Source organism: Gnatocerus cornutus, chromosome 10, assembly GCF_029298725.1.
Source record: "Gnatocerus cornutus isolate USDA-ARS CGAHR chromosome 10, icGnaCorn1.1, whole genome shotgun sequence".
Lineage (NCBI taxonomy): Eukaryota > Metazoa > Arthropoda > Insecta > Coleoptera > Tenebrionidae > Gnatocerus > Gnatocerus cornutus.
This window is the reverse complement of record NC_142242.1, coordinates 6,553,588-6,569,911: the sequence shown is the minus strand read 5'-3', so window position 1 is coordinate 6,569,911 and position 16,324 is coordinate 6,553,588. Positions and strand designations below refer to the sequence as shown.

Below are 16,324 nucleotides of genomic sequence, written 5' to 3'. Positions count from 1 at the left end.
ATGGAATGGAGAAAGTAGCTGGGTCAAAGTGTTAGTGACCACTCAACAACTACTCGAAATATCACTTAAGCAACCAATTACCAACTTTACGGTGAACAAGTTCACCATTAATGCACTCATTTTAAACAACGATATATTTTGTTTATTGTTTGTAAGTTTGAGCGTTTTGAAATTTCTAAAAGTGCTGATATAATCGAACAAATCTTGTTGGCACAGAAACAATAGTACGAAAATCGAATAATTTGTGGCCTCCTTTCGCGCTGAAGGAGTGACCAAGATTATTTTTAATCTCTAAAGCAGACGGTAATGATATAGAATTACCTCTGTCTTAAATAGTCGTTCATCAACTCAACAGATTACTCAACTCGTATCTTCTTTATTTGTTAATGGATTATCCATTCAAGTTGTAACACGACTCCATTCCAACTCCCTAATCACTCAATAATTGGTTTCGCACCCTGATCTGTCAGGACGGATTCGACAAGTAGTAAATGATGTCCAGTTAAACGAAATCCCAATGAAACAAGAAACTTCTCAGACTGTTTTATTAGTTAAATTTTTGTACAAAGTAGTTAACTCTATAGGTAGTATCAATTAATAAAATAAATTAAGTCGATCACTAATAATATCAGATCGCTTTGGAGGCATTGCCTCGAAAGTGAACCGCACATAAATATCCCCGAACTCCACTTTATTTAAGTGAAACTCAGTTCATGACTAAAAAGTTCTTGAGCAGATTCGACACACTAATCCTCTCTTGTTTCTTGCCCCTTGTCGTTGGGCACTGTTTCATAAGCGAAACTGGCATTCGGCGTTTTGAACGAAACATAGTTTCCATATTGTTGACCATTTCGGACACTCTCTGTGTTGTTTTTATCCTCTTGTGCTTTGTTGCTGAAGTATAAAGCGATTTCGTTGTTGTCTATTAATGGTAGAGAAACGTCGGTGTCAGAATCCGGGGCTGACGTCGTCGTCGACGTCGCTTCCGTTACCGGCGCCGGTACGACAACTGCATTCGTTACGGAATTCTGCCCCTCGGAATCAGAGGGTTGCAAATGGGATAAGGGACGTCCTAATATAGTCGTCTCTTTGCGCTCCGGTTGTTCTATGGCAGCAAGAATAGACTGAAGAAGGCCTCCATTCAGAACTTGAGTGTGGGAAATGTCGGGGTTGGTTTTCGGACCATCACTTGATTGAATTTGAAGGGTGTAACTCCCTAAGGATCCTTTAACTGGGATGTTGTTGATATCAATGCTGTCAGACTGTACTAGTTCCGCGTCTGGACCAAATTTTTGAGCCAAAGATTTCCCGTAGGATTTCCCATGGGTGTCTAGAGAATTTAAGGGTACGACAATGGGAATCCTTTTCGAATGCGCGGAGTCAAGATCGTAAGAACCGGAAGGAATTGGTCCTTGATATGCTCCTCCGATATTTGTAGTCAAAGAAGACAACGCAGCTGTGTAACTACTAGCTGATGGGACTCCATAAGATAAAGACGGCAAAGGTTGAGAACCGTGCGATTTACAATCATGGACATAACCATGAGGTAACTGAGCGATAGAATGGCCCACATTGGTGGTAGAGGAAGTTAAGTCAATTGATACGGGAGGAAGTGAATTATCAATGCCCACCGTTAACCCTCCGGAATGTCCGTTATCTAAACCAATAGAGTATCCGGGACCAGCATGAAGAGGTAAACTGTAAGAACCGTCGATACTTCCTAAAGGCGCTGTGTAACTTGTCAGTGCATGTCCGCCACCGAAATGTCCAGAATCGAGACCAAGTGAAGCAATAGAAGACCCGTGATTAACATTTTGGAATGAAATTGCGGATGATGAATGAGGAAGACTGTACAAATGTGACGGCGCTGGAGGCTCTTCTTCTCTTACAGGTTTTGTCAGATCAGGGATCGGGGGCGGAATGTAAGTTGGACCTGAAGAATATCCACCAGAATGAGAACTTCCAATTATCCCGTGCGCATCTTTATGAGCTGTGTGTTGGCCGATTGACTCTATTAAACCTGCAGGAACCGGTTCACGTAACACGACGGGATGTTTAGGTGGATTTATCTTTAGCGCGTTTAGAGGAGCGCCGTACTGTGAACTTGGTTTTGACAACAAAGGAGTTCCGTAGTGACTGCTAGGTGGTGCTCCATAGAGTCCACTGGGCGGAATTAAACCAATAGTTGAGGATGATAGAGAATGACCATGACTATGACCGTGACCATGACCGTGGCCATGTCCGTGGGATTTAATGGATGAACCAAACGATAAACCACTGGGTTTATGAGAATGAGCCGCAGCGTATGGACCATCTGGAGAGTACGCACTTAACGGAGGAGAGCTGTATGTGTCACCGCTGTGACTTACAGATCCAGAATTCGGGAAAAGCTCATATTCTATACTTTTAACAACAGAGAGATGACTCTGTCCGTTAATTCCGGCAGCCGAAAGACCAAGAGATAGTGATTGATCGTCGTGATGGGCGTCTCCAGAGGAACTGTCAATTGCTCCAGAGCCCGTGACTGCGTTCAATGGCGCTCCATAAGAATCGCTTACTCCTTGTGAAGGAGGACTATAACCGATATTAACAGAATGCGACGATGTTGATAAGTGAGCACTTCCAACAGGCGGGGGAGTAAAGTCAGAGTTGTCCTGAAGATCGGCAGTTCCATGGTGAGTTCCCTCAGGAACTCCATACGAATCTGAAGGAGGTCTTGATACCAAACCGGGAATAGGTTGCCATCCATCATATTTAATATCTGGCGGTGTTGGTGGTGCAGGAATTCCAGGATGTGGAGGTCCATGTGCTATAGGTTCTGGCGGTCCATAATGTGAAATTGGCGATGACGGACCCAAAGCCTCTGGTGGTGATCCCCCCAATCCCGGAACTCCATATTCAGCTGTTGGAATGGTAAGAATCGTCACTGCTTGTTGTGGAAAATTCAGCTTTTGCGGCACAAACAATGGGGTTTTTGGTGGCGGCGGACCATAAACTGGTTTCGGTTTATGCAATTTCGGCACAAAAAGCGGTTTATGTGGCGGTCCATACTGAGGTCTTGGTCGCAGAGGTTTTCCGTGAAAACTTGATCCTCCAAAGTGTTTATGTGACTTTATAGGCGGCAAATACTTCGTGGGTGGACGTGGCGGGATGAAGTTCACGTGTGAAGACCCAAAACTGTCATGAGAAGATCCAAAGCCGTTATGAGAAGATCCAAAACCGTCGTGAGAAGATCCAAAACCGTCATGAGAAGATCCAAAACCGTCGGAATGAGAAGATCCAAAACCGTCGGAATGTGGTACGCCGTACGTTTTCAAAGGCGGTCCATAATTAGAGATCGGGAGCGGTGGCGGAATATCTGGAGGTGGTGCTGGGTATATAATATTATTAGAGGGTGCGTCAGGAACGCCATAGACTGGAAGAGGAAGAGAAGGATTGCTAGGACCTGAAGGAACATACGAATCGACACCACCTCCACTTAATGGTAATCCATAATCTTCACTGATGGCAAGAATCGGCGCTTCACGTCTTTTCGCCTCTTGTTCCGATGCAGCCGCAACTGCATCTGCCACTTTCGTATTAGTGTTGCTGACGTTTTTGCTATCGGTGGTTTCGTCTACATTCGCACTCTTTGGATTATTTACGACAGCTGCAATTTGTTGCGTTGCCAATAAAATGCACAAGTATGCAACAAACATCTGCAAAAGAAGAAGAGTATTAATTGTGGTTTTCGGCACAGTCTAATAATTTTAAGTGAGTTAGTTGCGGTGGACAATAATAACCGTAACAAAACAAAATATTTGTTTAAAATGTGTAACGAACGTGGATGAAATTTTCTGACAACGTCCGTAATTAGGTCAATTACGACAATGCAAATACGATCGCTTGTAAGTTAATTGAGGACGTGACAGCTTCCCATTGAGTGGTATTGTGACTGAGGGATTTGTTAAATGCTACCATTGAGAGCGTACAGTGTTAGACTAACACCATGTGCAACATATTATGCTACATAATGATTCGATCACCCGGGAATACCTTATGCTTCACCGTATACTGAACACCTAGTTATTATGTGCAACGACCACTGATCTGGTTTCAATTGTAGATTGTGTGTACATAATTGAGACTGTTTCTGAAATTCAATCGACTGTTTATTGGTATTTACTAATTCAAGTTCATTACACGAAATTCGGATTCAGAAAATGCGCTAATTTCATTAACCCAATGAAATGAATTACTAATTGCGCAGATCGGATGATTTATAAAATATTTTTCTATATAATAAATTGTCACAGGGTTGTGTTGTTTTAGCGACTTGACACCCGTTAAATTGCGCACTAAAACGAAATATTTTTCCTCAAAAATTGTTTTCCTGCCATCGATTTGAGCGAATTTAATTAATTTAAGAGAGCGATGATAAATGAAATCCAAAGCGTAGAATAATATGATGAGTTTAATCGTTATAATTAAGTACTAACAAAAGGGCTACGGCCTGAAATTTCCTTCAGTTAGCTTTATTAATTTGAAATCGTGCATTTCGCATGACTGACCTGTTGTACCGTCATCGTAATCCTTGTAAGTCCAGGTTATCCTTAAATAAAAGTCAACACTCACTCAACACTATACTACACTACAACCTAAGGTGCGAGCATATCGGTGCGTTTTCAAAAATAATTCCGGTGTAAAAAGGATACTAGGTTATATACATTCAGTGTGGAAGTTGAGATAAAGCCCCCACTTCGTGGTAAGTGTGAAGCACGAGTTGGAAAAGTAGGGACACCGAAGAAGCTAAGATTGCACCAAACGGACAGCCAACAGAGAAAGTAGGATGATGAAAGTAGTCGCTGATAATAAGTATCACAAAGCAATGTGATCTGCCCATGAATTATACTAGAATACATTCTAAAATTCATCTTCACACAAATCATAAATCGCAGGACATTTTATTTTTTATCAAAGCGAACCAGCTTTGTAAAATAAAAACACATTGTAATAGATTTTCAGTTAATTTCTATTGGCACAAAAATACTCAATTAGTGTTCCAGTCAAATTTACACTACAGTGACAATAATGCAATTTTAATCGGCAAACTTCATCAAAGAGCTACTTTTAATCTGTACAACTGCATTTACATAAATTCGCAGCCTGTGAAATTGCTGATTAAAAAATTTCATGTAACGTTTTGTTTCATGTTTCTCATTATTATTAACTCCATAATAATACGCACACTTTTCTTGCATAATCGGTGAACGTATTTAATAAGAGAAATAGTAATCATTTCCATTTAAATTCAAATACTTTTAACTGGACGTGACAGTAAATCACAGCTGCTTATAACTAAATATTTTATTTAGAGAATTACATAATTTGTTTTCTTATTATCTTAAATAAATTTAACAATTAGGAACAATTTGTATACACGCGCACATTATTTAATTTCAAAACACTATTTTTAATTTATGCAAGTCAGCGAAACATGTAGACGCGCAATGAGGCTCTAATTATTAAATCATTGTTACTTATGTGTTTTGTAAATTTTAAATTAGGTCGTAAGGAAGATATTGATTTGTAATTTGTAATAACAATTAATTTAATCTTCATTACTACTGGCCTAATTCTCAAGCAGTTTAATTCATTACTTGCACAAATCTAGGTGGAACAAAATAGTACTTACTCATCCCATTAGTAAACAAACTAGTACAGTAATTAAATCTAAGTGAAAGAGAATATTCTTAGAGCTAATGGAAATTGTCACGGTCAAGCTTCCCAAGATGTCATTTTAACTAATAAGAATCCACGAAAATTCGAGTTAATTAATAATGAACGTTTCAATCAGAATAATACCAACTAGTTGGTATAATTATTTTGCATATATGTGCACAACAACTTTTCCGAAGATAAAAGAGCTAATAAACAGTCAATTGAATTTTAATTTTAATTGCGTAACGCACTACAGCAGTAATTAACTACAATGCTGTCAGTAATAGAATAGCTTTGTATCAACATGTCTCGCAAAACAACACTTACAAATTGATTTTAAATATTGATCTTGTTAAATACGAACCTGTAAAAAAAAGAAAGTAAAATACGACTGAAAATATTATCTTTGCTTCTTCAAATAAGTTTCACTTAAGTGCAAAAAATAAAATATTTGAGTTTTCCCTTTAAAACACTGATAAAATGTTTGGAATTTTGTTTGATTAACATTACGTTTTGCCAGAAACGTTACTCTTACTTACCCTCTCATCACTTTGTATTTTTGCCAGTATGTAAAACGCAAAGTGCATTTCGTAATCAAGCTCCGCTAAAAACTTTTTCTTTGCAAAGTACAAATTTAAGCACAATATTACATCCCGAAAGAGTGAAAGTCATAAAATACACATTGCCTTTATTTTTCCAAAGCAGAGTGAACAAACAAATAATGCGTAAAAGTTTTGGTTCATGATTGTATGAATATCACGCGAATTTGTGGAAAAGTGAAATTGTTAACTGTAATAGTTTATTGTCGTTATTAAATGTTTTCCAGCATTATCCAAAAGTGAAAATCTGAAATTTTTTTGTATCATTCTGTGAACGTTGAATTTTAATGAATTTGGCGATTGGGCGAGTTAATTGACTCCTTAATTAGAATTCTAAGTCACTTTCTTTCAAAACAAAAACTGTCGCTGAAGACAGGAAACATTCTCATGTCGCAAGCGATTATACATTTCTCTATTTATAAAAACTAGTAAACCCTTGAAAAGGATGAAATCACAGGACCAAGAAATTCGTTGTTATTGCAGAATCTTAAATAGATGCTATTTAAGTTTCACGTCCTTGGCTAGAAAAAACGTCGTTTCCTGTCGCTTATGAAATATGCAAGACAATCAATAGCGCCCCCAAAAGTTATTTTTACAAAATACGAAACTGAAATTTTATTCTCATGAAATTGATATTATCTTTTAAGTCGATGTGAAGCAATAAAACTAATTTCGTCTTTTTTATCCAATAAATTTTTATTTACGATCAGAAAATGTTTCGTACATTCTTGGCCTGACATAAATACTCGCAAAAGCATTTTGCAATTTTCCAGTGGGGATAAAATAAAATCTTATTAATTTCTTAACGTTCTTTTTTATTTACCTTGAATTTGTCGCAGCCCGTGGGTAAAATGTGGAACATATTTGAGAGAATTGTTCAACAAAGCGAATCACCGGATTAGTATTTTATTGTCTCTCTAATTAAAGACGGAATCTTAAAAATTAGCTCGTTGTCATGAGTACAGTGTTTATTGGAGTATGTATTACCGAAAGTAAAATGGAGAAATTTCTTTTGTATTCAATGCGAACTTTATAGATTTATTGTACGTTTGGTTACTGTTCCATTCATTTAAAACAAAAGGACTTCAATTTAAATTATTAAGTTTGTGGTCGATAAAATAGAAATTGGCCCCAATATAAACAGCATTAATAAAATGGTGTAAAGAAAATCTGAAAAATTCTTCACGTGTTTATAGGTGATCCTCATATTTGCACAAGAAAAAGTCAAATCCGGTACTTAAGTGTCTCGCAAAGTGAAAATTCGAATTACGAAATGTTTAGTCAGCTCGGTATTTTCCATTTACGAAGTCATCTCGAAAAATAACATAATAGGTCATCGAAAGTAAGCTCCTAATTTGAAAACAGGTAATAACGTTCCGGTGTTTGTTCATGTCTCAAGATACCAGTGAACTCGTGAAATGAAAAGTATTTGAATCTGTTGATGACGGCGGCTTTGAAAATAAACCAATTTGCTTCAACTGTGACACACAATGCTCTTGGCATACATTACTTTCTCTCATCTCTGACCAGACAAGGTATTTACCTCAAGGGTACAACATGCTTTCTTCGACGCCCAGCTAAACTGTGACCAAGTATTTTCTTTCCGCAATTAAGAACATGTTACATCCTTGACAACGCATGCATTGTTTTCGTCAGAAAAAGCAGAAGGCGAGTCTTGCGAAAATAGTAAAGGTCGTCGAAGACTCCTGGTTTGCATAAAATAGCCAGAATGTGTTTGTGTCCTCATAATCTGAATTTTCTTCGTGGTTACGTCAGCACTATTATTATATTTTCGTGATTAGAAATTTCTCAAGTTTTGCGAAAATTACAGACGATAAAAGAAAAAATATTGAGTAAAATTTTATGTAATCCATTGTTAATTACACAATTGTATCAAAATCTGATTGAAAATATTTCGGGTTCGGTAATTTCCCCAGGCAAACTTTAGTAGTCACTTTATATTTATTGAATACTTCAAAGCCAAATGGGTGAGGCACAAGACAAAACGTACCCTAATGTTCCACATTAAAAATAATTGGAGTTACAGCGGGGTTGGAATTACTCAATAAGGCAACGCAAAAACTTATTTCTTTTCGTCGCTATTTATGTTTTGTCGTCGTGTAATGGTTAAAATGATTGTCGTAACGGTGAGAATTTCAGTAATTATTTATTATTACACCAAATAAATCAAAACTTGATTCGTCCTTCGTATCAAGAATTAGATAATCAATTCTGACGCTCAGTATTAATAGTAATACTCAGATTGATTGTGATGTGCAACTAATCCAGACGATTGTAAGTGCTATAAAATAATAAATGATCATGAAAGTTAGATTTACTGTCGTACTGTTGATCTTCTAATTTTACGAGCGCGTTTCTTTCCTTCTTTTTTTAAATTTTGGGAGTTTAATCTAAAGGCAGTCAGTGGCGCGTAATAATAAGTTTCAATTGGCTCCAGAAAACAACAGTGTTGTAGTCTCTTTCGGAAAATTACACTAATCAAATGTTTGAAGAAGTTGGAGAGGTCTTATCTGACTCTTTCTAGGAGCATGGAGTAGTTTGTTGAAAAAAATAACACAGTTTATTTGATATGTGGTCTAATTAAGTTAAGGCAATTTTATTTCAGCAGTATTCTGTTTCAGACTAAAAAAAAATGCACGGTCACGTCCTGCTAATGGATGTGTGCGTGTTTTTTTTAATAAATTGCAAAAACTGTAAATGTCACTAGAATAAAATCCTGCGGGAATCTAACTGAAAAATTTTTGATAGATGGATAATGTGCAGCAGCAATTATTTATTGACGGTTAAATTATATATGATTGATGTTCCCAGACACGACTAGGACTGGAATCGATTGTTATGATGTAAACGACAATTAACAAGAAAATAGAAAATCGTTAATAAGGAGGAAGATAAAAAATTACAGGTCACGGTTTTACGAATTTTAATTAAAATTAAAAAGTCGCGGAAATTGCGGGAAAAATGTCTACAATTAATCTTGTACTAGTGACAAATTGGTCGGAAAACTGATGGGTTTTGTAATTAATTGGACTAATTTGTACAGAAATTAATAAACCGCGCGCCGTGTGACAAATACTTGTTATAAGTGATAACATTTGTTTAGGAATTGGAAAACTCCAGTTCACTTAAAATTTTTTACTTTTACTCCATCTAAAGTGACTATGTGCATTATATATCATTGAACTTTCACTAGTTAAAAAAACGGTGCATTCTCCAATTTAGAAATTCGATAACGATGAATTTTTAACAAGCTGAAATTAGACATCTCAATTAAAAGAAAACAAGTAGCAATAAAAATTGCAACAATGACCATTGTTGCGTTTTAACTTCGTTCCACTGACCAGTGACATGGCCAAGGGAACCGGATTTTCATCCTGTCCGGTGAAAATTTGTGTCGCAAATTTAAATGAAACATTGGAAAATTTCGTCTGTAAGAATAAATGAAAAACCGAAAGAAGCAGAGATTAATCGTTGGTTGTGGTTGGAATGTAGCAGTTTAAAAAACCAGGCCCAACGGTTTTACTGCATCATTTTAGTGTCAGTCCCTAAAGGGACGTTGTTTCTAGGTTGTCTAATTACATTTTGCTTACGGGTCAGTAGTTTTGTTCGCATTCAGAAGTGGAAAAATAAAATAAACCGAATTATACACAGGTTTAGTATTTAGTAATAAAATAAATGTCGGGAAAGTTCGTTTAACTTTTCCAAGCTATTTAATTAATTCCGGGACTTACGACCGCACTGTCGTCATTTCCATGTAAAACGTGTTGTTGATAAGTTTTTGTACTGATAATAAAGATGAAATATCGTGGAACGGATGTATTAAAATAAGCGACTATCCCACCTGTATTGCCCAAGAATGCAGAGGCTACAGAGTCAAGTTCAACATGGTTATTCAAGGTTCCGCTTTCTCCCATCAGGTTATTCGAGTCTAAACAGTGCTACGCCGGATTCGTACTCGATTTGTTAATGGTGTGGTCATGAGAAATCATCTTGCAAAGTGTATGTCACCAGTAAAGAATTTATTCACCGCGTTATCCGCAACCCACCTCTTTGTTTACCAATTTCCATTTGTATTGCAAATTGCCCGACACACTTCGCAAATTCTATGGAAATCTTCTCCACATAACAAAATTTTGTTTATCCTTAAGCTCATATACCGTGAATAGGATGCTGCAAATATCCGAATTTTACCATTGCAAAACTCAATTCCTAACAAACATTCTTTCGAAATTACGCACTGTAACAATTGTCTGGACAGCTAAATGTTGCAAGATGTAAATTACCAAACTGATTTTTTAAGCAATGATGAGAACAAGTAGGCTTTTGGATGAGTATGGAGGATTCTCTTTTACGAAATTATCTTGTAATTCTTACAAAAATTTCAACACAAAACTAATTTTTATATCAAATCAGTCATAAGGCACATTCCTTTTTCGACCTCAGTTACACAAGGCTCCGTTTTAGATTCTCTGATATTTGCATTCATACTATTTGAACACCTTAATTTAAAAGTTAAACTACCATCGCACATCTCAACTTCTAAAGAATTTCATTTCAGATCTCAAATTAATGAAAAGTTTTGTTTTTTAAATTCTGCAGGACTCAGAAATTATAACACAGTGTAACAAAAATTTAAAAAGTTGTGCCTCTGAATTTTTGGTTTTGTTTCTGACAAATTAAACTTACCTGATTCAGATAATACCAACTATTTTATCGAGACATCGATTTTAACAGATCATTAATTTTACTTTTTTTCTGTTTTACCTATTCTGGTGTAGAAGATAATATTTAAAAGAGCTTAGTTATAATTGAATCACACTGTATTGTCAAATTATGATTTATTTTGAAGAAAATACAAGTAAACTCAATTTCTTCAAAAATAGAGGATTTTTCTAGAATTTTTCCCATCATGTTAATGTTTCATTTGCTGGGTGCACCTACTAGAAGCTTGAAGCTATCCGTCGAACATATTGTTATAAATATATTAGTTTTAATAACACAAAAAAATAGCTGCCAAAATTGATAAAAACAACAAATTTTGCATACGTTTTCTTAAATATTTTTTCCAAAATTGATAGTTTTGATGAATGAATACTTAAAACATGCTTAAACTAATGTATTTTAGCGGAAACTAAGATCAAATGAAAAGGAACAAATTTTGGTTGCGCTGTGTAATAATTTATAATTTTTCGTATTTGTTTCACACAGACTTGTAATGCACCAGTTGAATAAAAAAGTTCACACTGCAAAGAAAAATAAAACTGAAACATTACCATTATTACATTTAATTAGCAAAAAAAACTAAATACAAAACGCAACTCCTTTGTCACGAATTTGTGCGACTAGAGCGGCAAAAAGTTAATGTTCACAGTCTTTGATGGTATATTTTAATGTAACATTATATAATACCAGCAGCGCGGAACTACAAATCAAGAAAAAAAGTTCTCATAAAAAGTTCTTGTCTGCAGTCGTCGGCTAGGCGCCACGCTAGAGTAGCTCCATTGATTCAATGATACTGGTAATTACACACAATTTACAAATAAAAGAAAATTTGCCATTGACCTACGTCTGCAGAAACGACAGGTCATTGCAAGAATCTATGTCATGAGGGCACGGGCGATTGGTCTCAACACTCTTCATTTGACGCGTATTTACTCTAACGTCGGTTAAAAAAAAGTTTAATCGATACAAAATTTATTGTATTGTGAGTTACGTGCATGCTAATTTGAACCCAGAAATCCAACTCCAATTTGAGGGAGAAATCAAGAAAAGTCGCATAATGCGACATCTAGGAAGGAGGGACAAAACTACACAGGCGGGAATTTAAATCAAGAGGAGACGAGTTGTCCCTCGAAGTTAACACATAATTTCAATTGATTTGATTGTTGTCCGTAAATAAGAACTTTGACCACCCAGTACCAGCCAGCTATTGGGAAATGGGAAAACGGGCCTGCGTCCAAAGTCCCATTTTTGACCACGTAGGTACCCTTCTTTATGGGGCACTCCATACGTGGTTCCAACATTTTCGTAAGTGGTGACCAAGGTTTGTTGTCAGCGTTAATAAGTCTACATAAATTCTTTAAACGAATGGTTTGGTACGATTCACAAGTGTCAAGAGCTTCCCTAGATTGGCATCTCTTTAATTCTAGCGTCATCTACAATAACTTTCAATCATAACTTAGAAAAACCCATACTACCTTTAAATCTTCTGGGATGTCTTCCGTTGCGACCGATTTCAAAGATACCAAATGTATTTTATTAGAATACATTAAATGGATATCTCGTAAAGTCAAAGGGATGTTCTCGTGCCCTTCACATACCCCCTCAAACTTGAAAATTCTGATGGCTTTCGGGCGCTAAAATTATGACCTAGTTCCCAACAAAAATAAAACTGGTTTATCTACCACAGCGTCCAGAACTTTTGCGATGGCTATGATCGCCAAAGTTAACAATACCAACTTTCCAATAGTCATTGTTCGAATTTTGAAACAATACTAAATATTCTTGTTTCATCCTGTTTTAATAACAGTTTTATCATTGCATCAAGACATTTAATTATGGAAAGTAATCAGCGTTGACCTTCGTCATCAACATTCAATTAAACACAATTAATCTCATAACCAACTTTTATTTTATACAAAAGTATATAATCTAAACCAGAATCAGTCCAAAACCATCTATAAATGTAAAAATATATCCATTTATAACAACAAAAACCAACAATATAACAGTTACAATTTAGAACGAATGTCCGCGATTTGTTTGGCAGCAGTACGTTGCAACTCTGCCAATTTCAGTGCTAAACCCATGTTACCCTGGATTTTCACTTTACCCTGGAAAAAGGCTTTCTGAGGATTCAGTTTTCCAGTAATTAAATCGACGATGTCGTTGTCATTCACGATGAACGTCACCTCAGGCTTCACTAAAAAAGGAATGTTAATTAGTACATTTCGAAGGTTACAGCTTTTATACAGGGTGTTTGGATTTCTTACTACCAAATAAATCTGAGTAAAAAACATTTAAAGCATTTTTAGCTTTGAACAGTCGTTAATGAACTAGACGACTTTCAATTTTTGGAGACAACGGGTTTGATACAAATATTCATAAATTAATCGAGATCAGAAAATTCGTACATTAGCGTCAATATTTTCTTGCAAAAAAGGGTCTCCTTTTGTTTAGTTCGGATGAGTTTTTTGCTTTGAGAACTGACATAACTACCAATAAATTCTTTAGTTAATTGCAGTTTTTCGTCGGAATTGGTGTGTGTGTGGTCCACAACGTCCTGATTAAATTCAGAATCTGGAAGAACTGGAGCATTTCTGTAAGGTAAGTGCTAGGGGCTCTCAATCAGTGGTCGCATGTCCTTTTATCAGTTAAACTAAACTTTAAATCCATGCATTATTTACATTTTTTGTTCAGTAAGTCAAGATTGCCACTTAAAATTTGGCTGGCAAATCTCCAAACACCATGTATTCCGTTTGAAGAACAAATGAACAACAAAAAAGTGTAGTTATTAAAAATAGATTAAATTAAAAGAGTGCGTTTCATTACCTTTTGAGTTAAATTCAATGGTGCCTTTGCCAACCTTGGCGTTGATTACCCAGTACCCCTCAGCTCCATTTGGCTTCTTAACTTTAAACCCATAAATGCCTCTATGCTTCTCAATCAAATTCTCCGTATCTTGCTCCATAGCCTGAGCTAAAATCTTCAAATAAGGTGAAACAACAAAATCATCCGGTCCTGCTCCAGAGGTATTCGCACTACTCTGCTTCTTCACCGCTTGAGGGAATCCCAGCCTATATAACCCCACAACAACAGCACCCCCTAAGCCTATATTGTGTTGCAACGCCAATTTAACTCCTGGAACTTGTCTAGCTTCAGCTTGGCCTCTCAGTTGCCAACATAACTCCGCGCATTGAGCTAAACCAGTAGCTCCCAATGGGTGCCCTTTAGAGATGAGACCTCCACTTGGATTCACTACATATTTGCCTCCATAGGTGTTATCTCCACGGTCGATTAACTCTCCTGCTTTGCCAGGAGGGCACAGACCAAGAGCTTCATAAGTTATTAGTTCGTTGGCTGAAAAACAGTCGTGGAGTTCCACAACTTGAACGTCGTTGGGTTTCGTGTTGGTTTTGCGGAAGAGGCGATCGGCTGCGGTTTTTGTCATATCGTATCCAACCTAAAAATAATACGATTTTAGCCAAGTGGTTGTTGAACTGCGATAATATGAGATTTAAGGGGATTACGAGACCATCAATTCTGATTTTCAATAAAAAGATTAACTTGGAATTTATTTAAATTACCAAATAAAAAATTAATCGTGCGCTTTTTATACAATACAATCAGAATTAGCACGTTTTGTCTACAACGGGTGTCAGGAGTTAGTTAACTAATAAAAAGTATTTTTTGAGTTTTTTTGGGTTTCGTAAGGCCGATTTTAATTACTTGGAAATAAGTTTGTTTAATTAGTGTTGCTCTACCGCTAAATTATATGAATTTTATGAGTTAGTTTTCTGTTAAGCAGTTAATTAGAAACGGAGATTAAAATAAGTAAATTATGTAACTTTCTTGCTAATTTTACCAAATTCATAACGATGACGCCATCAAATGATTGAGCATTAAAAAGTCCTCGTATTTGACCCCAGATCCAAAAGTATAAAACTGAGCCCACAGTGTGCGTCATTAACATCTTAATGTCCGGTTGTTTCAAGTCAAGCATTTTAATAAATATTTGAGATAAACAAAACAGCAATTCATTGTTTGTCCCGATATAAAAACAATCTAACTGATAAGACAATTACCAATTTAATGCAGCTATTTTCCGTGAAGGTTGATGGAAGGTCCGTTGCCATTTCCATCCCTAAAATCTCAACAGCTTGACCTTCCAATCCGTGACTTTTCACGAATCTTTCTGAAACAACAACCGCAGCGGCTCCACCGTCACTTGTGGGACAACACTGTAGTTTGGTAAGGGGGCCATAAACAGATGGAGAGCTCTTAATTTGGTCCAAAGAGTACTCATCGCGAAACTGAGAATAACTAAAGATTCCGTTAAAAATATGAAGGTGTGATGAGGGAAAACTTACGGATTGTTAACGGAATGTTTGTGATTCTTGTACGCAATTTTAGCGAAGTGTTCAGGTCTAGTTCCGTATTTCTTCATGTGCTCAATTCCCGCATTTCCAAACATTTGGGCTGTAATAGGAGACTCGTTCATTTCTGTTAGCTCTGCCATGACTTCAACGTGCTTATCAAGGGGGTTGGTGCGATCCATGAACTAGAATTGTTATTAGTAATAATTGAACAAACAAAAGGTGGTTTTACTTTTGAAGTCAAGCTGCCTCGTTCCATTTTTTCGAAACCTACAGCTAAGACACAGTCATGTTTTCCAGACTCTACAAATTCTTTCGCTAGCAACAATGCTGTTGAACCTGTTGAGCAATTATTGTTGACATTAAAAATAGGAATTCCAGTCATTCCAACTTCGTAAATCGCCCTTTGCCCAGAAGTAGAGTCACCTAAGACACATTTTGCTACATTTCCATGGGGTACATTTTGAGGTGTTTACCATAAACATAACCACAAGCGGCAGCTTGAACTTCTGAAATATTAACTCCACAGTCCTTGAGAGCCTTCAAAATGGCTTCTTTAGCAAATCCCGGATAGTCATCGGTCCTTTTTCCGGGTTTTTCGAACTAATTTTCAAAAAATTTGAAAGTGTTTTGAAAGTTAACCATGTTTTACTTACTTTGGTCATTCCAACACCAACAACAAAAACACGTCCCATTTTTACGGATCTGTGGATAATTTACTCAACAACAATGTAAAGTCGCGAATCAACTGACGTAAACAACAAATTTACAAAACAATTTTTTGTTCGATAAGTGCTGAAAGTCGACTTTGACACTTCACCTCCTTATTTCTAGCGCGACTGTGATTGGTTAATTTCACTAAAGAGAGTTTACACGACTGTCACAGTAATTAGGGGACTTTCACCTTTG

General features: G+C 36.4%; 3 protein-coding genes across 3 annotated transcripts; all 3 read right to left on the bottom strand.

The window, feature by feature from the left end:
* Nucleotides 1-531: 531 nt before the first annotated feature.
* LOC148167511 (uncharacterized) lies at nt 532-4,709 on the bottom strand. The gene is made up of 2 exons (XM_088048045.1): nt 4,551-4,709; nt 532-3,698 (listed from the first exon to the last, which is right to left on the bottom strand). The coding sequence occupies exons 1-2, from the start codon at nt 4,563-4,565 to the stop codon at nt 747-749; spliced, it is 2,967 nt and encodes a 988-aa protein (XP_087904171.1). The 5' UTR covers nt 4,566-4,709; the 3' UTR covers nt 532-746.
* A 7,231-nt stretch (nt 4,710-11,940) lies between these two features.
* LOC148167510 (uncharacterized) lies at nt 11,941-12,809 on the bottom strand. The gene is made up of 3 exons (XM_088047980.1): nt 12,725-12,809; nt 12,518-12,676; nt 11,941-12,475 (listed from the first exon to the last, which is right to left on the bottom strand). The coding sequence occupies exons 1-3, from the start codon at nt 12,791-12,793 to the stop codon at nt 12,149-12,151; spliced, it is 555 nt and encodes a 184-aa protein (XP_087904106.1). The 5' UTR covers nt 12,794-12,809; the 3' UTR covers nt 11,941-12,148.
* Nucleotides 12,810-12,928: 119 nt separating this feature from the next.
* Nucleotides 12,929-16,291, bottom strand: ScpX (Sterol carrier protein X-related thiolase). Its single transcript, XM_088047844.1, has 7 exons — nt 16,072-16,291; nt 15,892-16,018; nt 15,648-15,841; nt 15,410-15,600; nt 15,125-15,362; nt 13,872-14,502; nt 12,929-13,242 (listed from the first exon to the last, which is right to left on the bottom strand). The coding sequence occupies exons 1-7, from the start codon at nt 16,108-16,110 to the stop codon at nt 13,052-13,054; spliced, it is 1,611 nt and encodes a 536-aa protein (XP_087903970.1). The 5' UTR covers nt 16,111-16,291; the 3' UTR covers nt 12,929-13,051.
* Nucleotides 16,292-16,324: the final 33 nt, after the last annotated feature.